The sequence below is a fragment of the Catharus ustulatus genome, chromosome 6 (genome assembly GCF_009819885.2).
Source record: "Catharus ustulatus isolate bCatUst1 chromosome 6, bCatUst1.pri.v2, whole genome shotgun sequence".
Lineage (NCBI taxonomy): Eukaryota > Metazoa > Chordata > Aves > Passeriformes > Turdidae > Catharus > Catharus ustulatus.
Window position 1 is genome coordinate 44,662,265 of NC_046226.1, and position 14,955 is coordinate 44,677,219.

The 14,955-nt window shown below is 39.8% G+C and overlaps 1 protein-coding gene across 3 annotated transcripts in view; it reads right to left on the bottom strand.

Annotated features, from left to right (window-relative positions):
- Positions 1-14,955, bottom strand: part of CD44 (CD44 molecule (Indian blood group)) — a 49,982-nt gene that overhangs the window by 14,017 nt on the left and 21,010 nt on the right. For 2 of the 3 annotated variants that reach the window (XM_033063709.1, XM_033063708.1), the window contains exons 3-6: positions 14,445-14,581; positions 12,987-13,058; positions 12,111-12,353; positions 11,147-11,242 (exon numbers count right to left, since the gene is read on the bottom strand). In XM_033063709.1, the coding sequence (XP_032919600.1) occupies positions 11,147-11,242; positions 12,111-12,353; positions 12,987-13,058; positions 14,445-14,581 (548 nt within the window). Of the gene's footprint in view, positions 1-1,349; positions 1,515-3,173; positions 3,279-11,146; positions 11,243-12,110; positions 12,354-12,986; positions 13,059-14,444; positions 14,582-14,955 lie in introns of all 3 variants that reach the window. The other variant, XM_042779418.1, reaches the window with a different exon arrangement.

The following is a 14,955-nucleotide window of genomic DNA, read 5'->3' on the forward strand; positions in this document are numbered from 1 at the left end:
CTCAAACTGATGCTTTTCAGAAACAAGGTGTCTTACTGTTTATCAAAAGTAGTTCTCTGAATCTTGCTGTTGGCTTTGTTTTGTTGAAAATCAAACCAAAATGCACTGATGCAGAATTAAAAACCTCAAAAAAACCTCAAGGATATGACCCATCACTAAGATTTTAATCACATAATTTGAGTGTGTTGACCATATCCATTTTTTCCCCTGAAAAATTCACTGTTTCAATAGTTGCAGCATCTCCAGGAAAACTGGCAAGGAAGTGTGACAAAAGGGAATGCTAGGGCATGCCACAGATTTGTGAATGGTGCACACAATGAAAAAGACAGTATTCAGCTGGAGAATATTTGATATTGTAGTTATTTAGAAAAAACACTATCCATATCAACCAACCTGCAGTTTTATTAGACAATCATAGCAAAAGAGTACCGAAATCTTGTAAAAAGTATAAACCTTCTTGACCCCTTCAACCCAATAAGGGAAAGGAAACAAAAGAAAAAAAGGCAAGAAATTTGCCACAGTGTGTAAATTGCAATCAGACCATTAAGTATTGCTGTAGTACCATAGTATAACGGATTATCAGAGACCTGTATTTGATAATCCACAAGAGCAGATGATGACTGTGGTATAGTCATTGTTACAGGGCTTAGTACAGCAAATCTGCCATTAACTCTTAAATTTGGTAATTTACAGGAACGGAAATTAAAACACATCAATTTTCAGGGACCACCTTTACAGTATAATTTGATCTTTTATGTTTCAGTTGATTCAACCAATGAAAGAGATAAACCTCTCTCTTATTCTACATTATGCTTTGTTTTCTTCCCTTCATCACCAATGTCATCTTGCTATAGTTCAAAAGTGGGATGAGTAGATATTTTTGATATTTTTTTTAGATATAACTGCCATTAACAAAAACTAGGGGAAAAAAATCCCAGGTCCGATAACGGCTTGTAACAGTGGAGTAAGCAGAGCTCTCAAAGGAGTGAAAAATGCAGTGCCCATGATTCTTTTTCCATTTAAGCCTTCCCTGTTTCCTACAGACAAAACCCTGGTAGATAGCTTGTTGAAAGCTTGTGACTCCATGACACACAATACAAAATGTAGGAGACAGCTACAGAATCAACCTACTAAAGGTCTTGACATGGAAGACAAATAGAAGAGAAACATCCAGGAGCAAGCCTGAAGAATAGACTAATTAAAAAAAAATTCATACAACACCAAAATTTCTCAGGCTTATTCACAGAATCTGTGTTACAGCCTCAGAATGCAAAAATGCTAGTAAAAAATCCTAAAACTAATCTTTAGAAAACCCTGAAAATTTACAAAAATGTGACCTGTAATATTACCTGTAGAAGTTTCCTTTCCGAAATAATTTTCAGTAGCAAATTCAGGTTTTTCAGTACTGCCAGTGATATTTGCAGGACTTTGTTCTTGACTGATCCCTCCAGAATGAACGCTGTATAATACTGGATGTTGGGTTGGTTCTTGGTGTTTTTCATTCTCACTTGCAACTAGTGCTGGTAAGATGATGATTGAATCAATAATGATGAAAATGCTCAACATCAATCATATTATCCTTATCATCATGGTCTACATAACAAGGGTGTTTGGCTTTTGTGTTTTGGCTTTTTCTTGCTGTTGCTGCATTTCATGTGAAATGAAAGATGAAAGAAAACAGAAGTCCTTTGGAAACCTTATCGCACCAAAGCACCACCAGAAGCAGCAGAAGATTTAAGTGCACTAAAAAGGATCCCAATGACCAGTGGAAGATAAAAAGAAGATGTTCGAGAAGCAGAAGAGCTCACAGAAACAACAGCTTGCATCTCTATCTCATATTTATTAATACTAACTTATCTGTTGAGTTTCTGGGTTTTTTAAGTAAAACACTGATGAAGTTTCTCTTTTGAGTTATCTCAATTGCAGTTACAAAGCTAGCTCTAAGGAAATTGGAATTTCTTCTGAGATTGGATGAATTAAAGAAATGGGTTCATATAAGTAGATAAGCATACTTATTTTGAACTCAATACTAATTAAATCTCTTACCAATAAAATTAATTAATTGTTTACTCTTCAACTTGCTGTTGTTTACACAGCAGAAGACGCAGTCAGAAATCAGCTGAAGTACCACCACCATAAGAGATGTTCTAACAAAGGTTTAGAAAAGATGCATGGATAAACCTAAGATGAGCATAAGAACTCAACTGGAAATATATCTGCCTTAAGTATTAAACATTTCCATGAGTGGTATATAAAAGTAAAGCTAAGGTCCTTAATCAGAGCATGCAAAGAACAATCTGGATGTGTTATATATGTCATAAGTCACCAGACAGTGAGACAATGCTATTTCCCAAGAAGATAAAGACTGGAGGAATATTTATCTTCACATTCAGGCAGTGAAATATTCATAAAGAGAGCACTCATGCAAATTTAATTAATTATTTTTAAATTAAACTTAATACACATATATTGTCTCACAAAAAAAGAGAGGTAATATTAACCAATGTATGAATACAACTGATCTAACAGTACTTCACAAAAATGATTTCTGTATGCTTACAAAACCTGTTCTAATGCCAATTGTATAAATTTCTGCTGTTCAAAACAATCTCAAAACAAGAAAGACACAGAAAAATAACTTGAAAATGCACTCTATAAGCTTCTGTCTACAGAAGATTTTAGAATTGAATGTTTTGATATCTTGGCTGCTGGCACTAACACTGGTAGTAAAATGTTCACATTCATCTAGAGCTAGTATAATATCCTTTGTAGGATGATTTATGTATTGGACACATTACATCCCTTTTTGTCATTTGTCTTCAGATTTTACAACAGAAATTTTGAGGTGGAAAAAGGAATATTTTTCTCACCAAGGTGGGTGACAGAAAGTTCCTGTCTGCTCAGTTTTATTGCACACTACTGGCAGTGCAAATTTTAAAATACCAGAGATGTGAGGAAAAGTGGCAGGAAATGAGATTTAGATGCACGAGACAGACTTGGAGTGACAGATGAATGTTACAGATGCCACCTCTGAGGGCTCTAGCACAAATAACGTAAAGGTATTACACTGAAATAAGGTTAATGGTATGGAAATTACAAAGGCTGCACCCTCTCATACTTCACTGAATTATATCAGAAATCTGAGTATTATCTGAAATGCTTGATTGCTTTACCCCTGCTAGCAGAGCTAGGATACTGCTCCTCTTCATCTGTAAAGGTGGGGCTCCAATGGTCTTGTGTGGTGATTTCCAGAACTGTTCCATGTTGTGAGTCCACAGCTGTTGGGACAATGGAGGATTCAATGCTCTAAATCCACTGTCCATGTGTGCCATAAAGGTGATGGGAGATGGAAGTTCTTCCACAGCCTAGCTATACTCGCTTTACTCTTCTTATCAAATCCCTTCACATCAAACCAGTTGTTCTTTTCTTTGCATTTGAGAGATGGAAAGTTTCCCAAGTAAAATGGGAAAAACAAGCAGCAGAATAATAATGTACAGTAGAAGCAATGCAAAGCTATTAGAACAATTGTAGAAAATCAACTCATTTTTTAAGAATAATTCTGGACCTAAGGAATATGGCAGATATCTCAATGCACACAAAACATGCTTGCTAAGTGCTCAAGAAGTACCATGTTAGAATATCACCAACTGAACAAAAAAAGAGATGGTCAGCAAAAAATGAGAGCACCCTGACAACCACCAGGAAGTCAGTATTAGACAAGAAAGTTATAACACAATTGAAAAGATAGACAGAACTTCTACAAGAGCCTGTGACCAGAGACTGAAAGCACTTTCACCCATGGATCATGCAGACACCACTAGGCCTTCAAATGGATGGAATGCAGTGCACCTGTGTGACAAGTTACCAATGCAGAGTCTCAAGGATAAATGAACACCAAAACTATCCAAAGCACAGGAAGAAAAATAAAAAGTCCCAAACCAAGATGAATTCCTGGTTTTGCATTTTCTACTAAAAACAGAAACCACTGCTGGAAAAACACAAATACTGCACTATCTTCAAAAAAATAAAGGCTTATGAACTGTGACTGCTAAGTAAATAAGAGCACAGACACATTAAGATTAAATTAAATAAGTTTTCAGAAATAGAACAGATCAATATATTTGTACAAATAAGAGCACTAGAGTAGAGTCATTAACAGTAATATCAATGCTAAAAAAACCTGCCAGGGCTGGGGCCATTCTCTGGTCATAAAGCAAAGTAGCAGTTTGTGTACTGCAGTGACACATTGCATTTAGCTTTGGCCTTCATATGTGGGGCTCTTCTGATTTTCAGAAAAAAATTATTTCATCTATGGATGGCTTTTGAATTAAAAAAGAGCTCATATCAGGAAAATAAGGCTATGTATTAAAATATCTCAGTTGTAATACTGGATGATGCCTAGACATCTGAGGTCACAAAACAAATGAAATTATGATAGAAGACTGTATGGGAAGTGTGCAGAAGGTAGCAAACATGAGGCTGTTTTGTTGACAGCTCCCAGTGAAAAAGAGACTTGGGGTTTGGCCTTTCCAAATTGTGCCTGAGCATCTTCAGAGAGAGGAATTTTGCGATTGAAAAGTTGTCAGTTACATATAACATGAACTAGAAGTATTTTAACACTTAAAATAAATTAAGAAAATGAAAGGTAAACATTTTAGTCTTGGAAAATTATGAGTAAATGCAAATATTTGAATGAACATGAAACTGAGATGCTAATTTTAAATAGTGAAAGAAGAGACATCACTTTAATCATAGTGACCTGAGATAAATTTCCCATCATGAAAGAGGTATTTCTGAAGGGAACAGTTGATGAGAAGATTATCCAATTTTCAAAAAATAAATGTGCAGCTAAGAAGGAGGAGCACCAGCTAGGACAGGAAAAGGAACAAACCATCACCAAGGACAAGAGAAGGGCCTTACTCGTACTCGGAGCAGTCTCGTCCTTGGCCACACTCCTGCCCCAGCCTGGAAACACTGTGGAGTACATCATCTCCTCAGAAGAGTCTTCATCATCTGAATCACTGCCACTGGAGGTCACATCTGCTGTGATGATGTTAGATCTGCCATGAAGCCCTAACCCACACGGCCTTCTGCTGGCAGCAGTTCAGCTTTCCTGCCTCCCCTACTCGCAGCCTTACAATCACAGAGGAGAATTTACAGCCCCGTGCTTCCCAGGGGCTGTAGCTGCTCCTGCCCTTTTCACTCACAAGGGCTGCACCACCACTCTGCCATGGCCCTGCTGAAGATGTCCCACTAGGGCTCTTAGATGCATTTTGGGACCCTTTGCATGCTCACAGCATTAACCATGCCCTGTCCTCTTCAAGCAGGTAGAGCAGAGCATACTGGCATGAAAACCTTTCCCTCCTCTCTCCTACGAGTCCTTCTCATTGGAACAGTCTGCTCCTAAACTGCTTGCAAACAGGATAAAAGAAGGACACAGGTACAAGGTTTCCATGGTGACTCCCAAACTCATCCCTTTTAGACAGGTAGAACGCCTCCATGGCACGTGGACACTGTGGACACCTGCTCTATTGCTGCAATGCGCACAGCCCATGAGACAGAGCCCAGGACTTGGCTTTTCCTACTTCCAGCATGGTGCAATGAATAGCAGTGACAAATGCCACACATTCACCCCTGTTCCTCTTAGAGTTTGTGGACCTGCTGCCCTGGTCTCTGGTAATTCAGCCCCTAATCAAAGCAGCCTGCTAGCAAGGCATTCTTTACCCTTGTTTGCTGGCGTGGCTTCTTGCGTCTTCTCTTCAGGATTTGACCACCACCAGTGGTGTGAGAACGGATTCCACCAAGATTGGGTGGTGGTTTTCTCCAGGTTGTCATGATCAGGTCCTGGAGCTGTTAGGACATGATTAATTTAACCAAGATCTTGTGATTATTTCTTGAGAAGCAGCTTTTCCTCCAGCAAAGTCCAGTCCACCAGCACCAGCAGCTTGAGCACACTCATGCCCAGAGATGGATGTGAGAGCAGGGCGAATGTATGAACCCATGGTGTCATTACATTCTCCAACACGTAGCCAGATGCAAGCACCTTGGGCAGCCCCAGGAAAGATCATGCTCCCTTGAGAGCAGCCATCAAAAATCCCAGTGGGGCTTTTAACCACTCCACATTCCAGAGGGTTTATGAGTTCCTCACAGGAGAGAGTAGAGAGTCTTTGAAATAGAGTCCAGAATAAGGAACATCTACCAAGATGACATAAAATCACATACAAAAGAGGTAAGAAGTATCCATGAGAGGTAAGAAGGATACCCAGAGATAAGCACACCCAGAGAAGCAAACTGGCCTTCTTCTGACAGCCCCATGAAGCCAATGCTGCCAAAGACCTGAGCTGAGAACTGAGGCCATTCCTCTCAGAAGACACATGCATGCCCCTTAACCTGATGATGGCAGCTAAATGCACACCAGAAACATCTCTCAGAAGAGGAATCAGTACAGCATGGAGAGAAAGCAGCAACTTGTATACAGTTACCAATGCACAGCATATTCTCAGAACATAGTATATCAAATAGCAGGATACACAGATTTATGCCAGGCATTCACAGATGGAAAGAGATTTCTGCTTATAAAAATTGCAGGAATCTACAGCCTTTTCATCCACCATACTAGGCAAGCCAACTAGTCGATGGCAGGCAAAGAAAATAATTGTGCTACTTGTAGGAGGTTGTCAATTGCCTCCAAAGAGAAACCGGCTCTTGAGTCCCAAGAAGTCACCAGGAAAGTCCACAAATGAAATGACTATGAAGACAACAATTCAAAAATCAATACAATATGGTGCTTTTAACTATATGGACCCTGTGCAATCTAAATGGGGCTTTTTTGTGGCATGGGAGATGTGTTTGAAAAAGAGTGGATGGGATCACCCAATTTTCAAACAATAAATGGGCAGCTAAGAAGGAGGAACACCAGCTAGGACAGGAAAAGGAACAAACCATCACCAAGGACAAGAGAAGGGCCTTACTCGTACTCGGAGCAGTCTCGTCCTTGGCCACACTCCTGCCCCAGCCTGGAAACACTGTGGAGTACATCATCTCCTCAGAAGAGTCTTCATCATCTGAATCACTGCCACTGGAGGTCACATCTGCTGTGATGATGTTAGATCTGCCATGAAGCCCTAACCCACACGGCCTTCTGCTGGCAGCAGTTCAGCTTTCCTGCCTCCCCTACTCGCAGCCTTACAATCACAGAGGAGAATTTACAGCCCCGTGCTTCCCAGGGGCTGTAGCTGCTCCTGCCCTTTTCACTCACAAGGGCTGCACCACCACTCTGCCATGGCCCTGCTGAAGATGTCCCACTAGGGCTCTTAGATGCATTTTGGGACCCTTTGCATGCTCACAGCATTAACCATGCCCTGTCCTCTTCAAGCAGGTGGAGAGAGCACACTGGCATGAAAACCTTTCCCTCCTCTCTCCTACGAGTCCTTCTCATTGGAACAGTCTGCTCCTAAACTGCTTGCAAACAGGATAAAAGAAGGACCCAGGTACAAGGTTTCCATGATGACTCCCATACTGATCCCTTTCAGACAGGCAGAATGCCTCCATGGCACGTGGACACTGTGGACACCTGCTCTATTGCTGCCATGTGCACAGCCCATGAGACAGAGCCCAGGACTTGGTTTTCCTACTTCCAGCATGGTGCAATGAACAGCAGTGACAAATGCCACACATTCACCCCTGTTCCTCTTAGAGTTTGTGGGCCTGCTGCCCTGGTCTCTGGTAATTCAGCCCCTAATCAAAGCAGCCTCTTAGTAAGGTGTTCTTTACCCTTGGTTGCTGGCGTGGCTTCTTGCGTCTTCTCTTCAGGATTTGACCACCACCAGTGGTGTGAGAACGGATTCCACCAAGATTGGGTGGTGGTTTTCTCCAGGTTGTCATGATCAGGTCCTGAAGCTGTTAGGACATGGTTCATTTAACCAAGATCTTTGGATTATTTCTTGAGAAGTAGCATTTCCTCCAGCAAAGTCCAGTCCACCAGCACCAGCAGCTTGAGCACACTCATGCCCAGAGATGGATGTGAGAGCAGGGCGAATGTATGAACCCATGGTGTCATTACATTCTCCAACACGTAGCCAGATGCAGCACCTTGGGCAGTCCCAGGAAAGATCATGCTCCCTTGAGAGCAGCCATCAAAAATCCCAGTGGGGCTTTTAACCCCTCCACATTCCATAGGGTTATTGAGTTCCTCACAGGAGAGAGTAGAGAGTCTTTGAAATAGAGTCCAGAATGAGGAACATCCACCGAGATAACATAAAAACAAAGATGAAAGAAGTATCCACAAAGCCAATGATGCCAAGATGTGAGCTCAGAATTGAGGCCATTCCATTCAAAAGGCACATGCACTCCCCCTCACCTGATGCTGTTGCCTAATTTTACACCAGAACCACTTTCCAGGTAAGCATTAGTATAACACAGCAAGAGAGGCGCAGCTTTACTCCTATCATATTACCAATCCACAACATTTTCTCAGAACACAGCATATAAAATATTAAGTTCTACATCTTTGTGATAGATATTTCTGTATGGAAAGATGTTTCTGCTTCAAAAATTTTAGGAATCTACAGCCTTTTCATCCACTGTGCATCCAAACAGGTATTGGCATGCAAATAGATATCAATGTGTCTATCACATACGGATGAAGAAAAACCAGTCAGATTTACTGTTCATGCAGATAGCTCATTACTCAATTAGAGTCCTTCATCTGATTCATGGCACACCTAGAGATGAACCATAATTTGCTAATAACAAAGAGTAAAACTGTTTTGGCAAGCAGAGAAAGTCAATGGTAAAGTGCTGATAGAGTATTAACCTGGACCATTAACTTTATGGCGAACACCACCAGTGATGTCCAAATCCAGAGAAATAATGAATGTGTATCAGTTGAAGAACAAGGAGCTGTGCTAATTGCCCTTTTCAAACAATAGCAAAGAATTCTTTAAATTAAGCTAGATATCCTTCAAAAAAAATTTAACTTTACAAATGAATTGTAGTACAGGTGGAGAGCCACCAATTTTGTTTCTCACATTAACACACTATAGAATTAGATACACAGATTTTCAGCCATATGTCTGAAGATATATGACAAATAGTTTTCTTTACTTATTTCTTAATTTTCTACTTCCCTGTCTGTGGGATTTTTCTCTGGGAAATTAAATTGTGGCTGGGGTATTCCACTGAGCCTGTACTGCTATATGAGCTAAATAACAGGTATTGGGATGTGGCTTTATCTTCTTTTTAGGACTGTTTTCCATATCACTTTCTCTTATGCTATTTGATGACTTCTCAGAGATATGCACAACTTATACCTCACCTCTTTCTAAAAGGAGTTCTAGGTTACTGATTAATTTATAATGCTGTAAAATTAAACTGAATGAGTTAAACACTTTGGCATTAAAGTGATGCTGCAGAGTAACAGCCAAAGCTAACAGGTGCATTACTTTCATTTTTTTTTTTTTACTCAGAGAACCAGTTCATCAATCCTAACCCCATAAACAAACATGCCAATGCTATCACTTGTGTGATACATTTCTCAGTATTGACACATTTTATCACATTGCTCTATAGTCTCTTTGATCTTTTCAGATCTTAAACATCTCTTGTTTTCCTTCTGTAAAACAGTCTTGCCCATGAGAAACAACTGCTAGCAACAGGAAGGGACATACATATTTAGGACCAATAAGTTTGATAATCAAGTATTAAAATGGAAACAGAAAGTGTTCCTGTACAGAAACAATACATAGCTTTTTGCAGAGGGACAGAAACACCGGTACAAGGAAACACTAAGTCACACCTGCACACAAAAGCAAACATATAGGAGGGAAAAATCACCATCAGAGTAAACCAAACTCCCCACTATTACACATGGGACTTTCTGTACCCTCCACCCCTTACAGGTAACATTTTATAATGAAAGCTTTCAGTGGAAACAAGCACCAGAAAATTCTCTACTTTTTTTCAAGGTTTGGGGTAGAATCAAATTAATATTTCTTCTTCCATCTACATACTTATAAGGAGTTACTAGTCTTCATGTCTTCTGAGAAAAGATGCTTGGGTTTAATAATCTATGTATTTTAGCAGAGTTTTTGCTAACTGTGTGATGTATACAATCATTCTTCCTCTATACTGTGATTTCTAAATACAGTGACGAGGGCACCATTTCTCCAAGTCACTCAACTATCAGCAGCCAACAGATAATCAAGCAAATTCCTCATGGATTCCCCTGATGGGGAAAAATGAGAAAAGAGACAGTGGGAAGAAACTTTCATTTCTATCAGTTTGATCTTTACTACAACATGCTTCTGTAGATTTCCTTTGTATAATTAAAATGCTCGCCCTTTAGGTTCACTTTATTTTCTGTGGCAAAGATCTTTATCACTCTAACCATAAGAACTAGTGTGAACATATGTACGTTTTTTCCACTTTAAAATGTGGAAGAGGACTTCAAAAGCTTTTTATTTATTGTAGTTGCTGTGCACTACATGTTTGATAAAAACATCACAAGTATTTTTTTCAACTCAGTAAAGCTACTTAAGGACAAAGAAGAGAAAATGGCTACTGTTCTTTTGGGTCCTCAAAGACTGTGCAGCCACCAGAGCCTCCAATTTTCTCTCATGCACCTTTCCAACAGCAAGGATGAAATGAGCTTTTGTGGTCCACAAATGGCTTATCAATTGGAACTGCCATATAAAGCACTGCCTTGGTTAGCAATGTCATGGTTTTGACATGGATTATCCAAATTCACGGCCATGAATATATTAGAATAACATCACAAATCCACAAAAATATCCTTTTCTACCTCAGAAATAAATTGACTTCAAGTGATAATAGGTTTTACTAACTTGTGATGCCTCATAGAGTGAGTAGGTGTGATAAAACAGCCATGGGAAATCCAAAATGACAATCTTTCTGAGCTCGGGTACAAGCATTGAAGAAAACATACTGTAAATGATTTTGCTCTCCTTGTCTCAGAAAGTGAAATTAATTTCCCACTTGACCAGTCTGGAAAGCAGTGTTTTTCAACGTCTTTCCAATTTTTGAGGTGTTGTATACTTCACCACTTACCAGAATGCCCTTCTGGAAGAAGAAAGCAGTTTTAATGTGATCTACGTGTAACACAGTTATTACAAAACATAAATCTTACTAGGACTTGCAGTATGTTGTCCATCATCTTCTTCACGGAAACCACCAGCCATCGTCCCCGAAGAGATGCCAGTTGACACAGTTGAAAATTCATCATCTGCATGGTGATGGATAAATTATTACTATTCCATTAGCTCAGTTACAATGCAGTACTCACAAGCACTTCAACTATTCTACCCTGCAAGCCTTATTCCTTCATTTGTTGGTACAAGAGAAGAGAGATGCAGACCCCACATAAGCTTACCTTACTAAAACAGTAAGGATATCACTCAAACAGAAAATCTGAAGAGGAGAATGCATTACAGTGATAATGAACATCCTGGCAATCATCTGTTCATGTGATACAAGATCTCATTGTAGCTCTACGCCATGAGGGCAGGGATCTTAGAGCAATGAGTGAAGTTATTCATATTCCCCTCTGCTGAGATATACTCTGAGATTTAGTCCAAAAATCTAGACTACACATGCAAGCAGAGATGGTAACAGAAATGCATGGCACACACCTTGGGGAATGTGGGGAATGTTTCTGATCCTAGTTCCTTAGCAAGAGAATCTTACGATTTACCTTTCATGGTGGTAGCTACATGTCAAAACAAGCATAACATGCCATGGGTATACCACCAGTGAAAAGCAATTTTATAATCTTAATGCTCTTGCCTTTCTTTCTTTTTTTTTTTTTTTAATTTCAGTATATATATTGAGGATAGTAATGCAAAATATTGATATCCTTCACTGGCAAGTTATGGATGATTTGATAAAAAGCCTGTAGTCACACAATAATCTTTAGTGTACTTAGAGGATGAGTCATACCTGTATCCCTAATGTTCAGTGGGAGTGAGTCTTTCAGACCTCTGATAATTTCAGCCACACAAGCAACATAAAAGATTAAATGAAATAAGTAGAAAAGACTATGGCATTTGTATTTGGCAAGGCCCATGAAATTAGTGGCAACCTACTGTCCTTACCATAACCCGCTCCAGGAGCTCCTTTTTCACCTCCTCCCAAAGTATGATCTGGCAGCTGTGAGACTGGAGTAGGACTTCCATAATACGAGGGGCTGGACCTCCTGATGGAGGCATCCATGGGAGTTGTCTCATGAGTTGATCCACTCCCTGCATTTTCCTCATCCACCCCTGAGGTGGAGGACTCCCCACCGGTGTGGTGTGTGCCGTCCGGGTTGTACTGGGAGCCATCCGCGTTGTCAATGACTGCAGAAATGGAAATGAACAGCTGATGTCACGGAGCTACACAGCTATAATAAAGAGTAACACCTATGGATTCATAGCAGTTCACCCATTTTAGCCCTCCCATCTAACCTAGATAATACATCACTAAAATATGTCTACTGCGTATATGCCAATTCACGTATTTGTCGCATTTGTAGGGCCTGACTTGCATCACTTATTTTTATCAAGCTGCTTGATTTTAACATAAAGTCTTGGTATTTGTAAAGTCAAGCAGAATTTAGGGTTGGAAGAAATAATTTATTATGAGCCTTTTTTTAGCTTCCTGCAGCTTTTCCAACAAACAGCTTAAATCAGACGTAGGAAGGTTGCAGTCTTAATCAAATTTCTTTATGTCAAAAGGATGTTAGCAGCTCTGAGGTGCCAAAAATGCCAAATACCTATATAAAAAATGTTTGGTACTCTGAGATAAACCAAACTCCACAGGTTTCAGGGGAAACCAAGTGACTAGTTGCTTTAATTAATATTGAACATCTCTTAACTGCTTTTTTCTTATGTTTGGCTTGGTTTTTTTAATACTAGTGATTGTTTATGTAAAAATAAGATAACCAGTTACTAAAAATTGAGCATGTGCATGTCTTTCTAATCAGTATATACCTGTTTCATCCTGATTACTGAGTAAAGAAGTATCTATTTTTACAACTGGCTCGCATGTTTTATCCGCTGTTTCTGTGAAAGAAGGAAAATAGAAAAGATTAATTTGAAAAAAATGGATTAAAAAATCACACCAATTGTACATAACTACAAACCATCAGCTTCAGATGAGGAGGATTGAAAACTAATTTCCAAACAAATGGTATTCACTGATATACCACCTTCCCAGGTGGGGTACTTCAGGATTGTTCTGTCAGCCAACAACAAGATTCTGTATTTCCATAACCATTCCAGAAAAGGGCTGCACTCAATGCCAGTTCAAACAGCCTTATAACCCAGTTTCAATGCAGTCAGACACACTACCATTGTGACAGTGGCAACTCCAACCCTTTCTGGCTGGCAAGACTCTGTCCCCTCCATGGAGGGCTCTGCAGAGGCAGCGTGTGCCCTGCTCTGGTGAGCACTGCTGGTTCCTGGGGGCTGGAGTGCCCTCCTTGGGGCTGGTGTGCGAGCTACCTGCTCGTGCTGCTGGCAGGGAATAATTCTTGGGAGGAGTTATAAAGATCTGGAGGGAATAGACATCACCACAGCAGTCATCTGTGAATAATCATCTGTGAGTGATGGACAATGGCAACTCACATGATACTGCAGCAATGCAGAGATTTTTAATTAAATCACTAGCAAGAACAAAATAAAAAAATATCACTGCATTCAAATCATCAATGAACTTTTCCCACAGCTTTCTGTAAGAACTCTCGGCTTCTACTATGAATGTCACAATCTACTGATATTCAAAGTCCCTCAAGTTAGTTTAGATTTTATTTTCAGTGTGTTCAGCATGTCACAGACTATATACACTTTCCTAATAATTTACTATAATATTTCCAAAGTATTAAAAAGTTCAAAACCTTAGTTGAACGCAGTTTGCTGCTGACGCACGTTGCTGTCCAGCTGCCTCGTGACTAAAAGGAGATTTGTCTGAGCAAACACTGAATGAATCTGCAAACAGGAGAGCAGCAGCCCTGTCCGTGGGCCTGGGATGTCCTTGGAGCTGCTGCAGGTGGCAGCCACTCCTAAAACACAAAAAAACCCTGCTCTTGGCTGTAAAGCTCATGTCTGCATGAACAGAAGAGCTGAGTGCCATGGCTGAGAACTGTGATGTCTCTCAGATTCACTGCTGCAGTGGTTCACTTCACTAAGCCATTATAATGAACTGTTCTGAAGCTGAAAAGTTTGTCCCAAGGCCAGAAAAGCGATTTAATTCAAAACACACTGATAACAAAACTGTTATTGCTGATTTGACAGATACACTTCTAGAGGCTGACAAAATGCATTTCTTCACAGCTGAAAAGCAGGCTATGTTTATTCTATAAACCCTCATTCCAGTATCTTACATAGGAGATTACATATGTTATTTTTATTTAATCTGTTTCTCAAATGCATCATAAATCATCTCCTTACCTGTCTCATTGTAGCAGTATGCATCATACCGAGCAGTTGAATTTGCTGAAAGTTTGTAAATGCCAGTGTTATTTGCTGCACAAAGAGGATAGGGATTGATCCGTGGGATAACAATATGCCCCACCACGAAACCATACCTGTGAAGAACAGAGGTAAATAAACCATATTACTCACTATAACAGATGTCACCTCAAACATTAAGAAGCTACAAAAAAGCCATTACTTTTTAAAAGTGCATGCCTTTATTCATGATGTTTTGTTGTTTTTTTGTTCCTTTTTCATTTGAGTGTTCCTTTCTCACATGCATCAGCCTCCCGTCACTCAACATCATTTTGTGTTTAATTTCCAGACCTAAACCCATTTAAATTAAATATGCTAGCTAAGGTGATCAATTCCAGAGCAAGGGAGTGAAAGAGAGGGAGGCAAGTGCACTTTTTATTGTGTGAGTTTGTACTATCTGACCCTAAATTCCCATTCTTTAGGGATTCACATTTTCATTGCTTTGCCATAA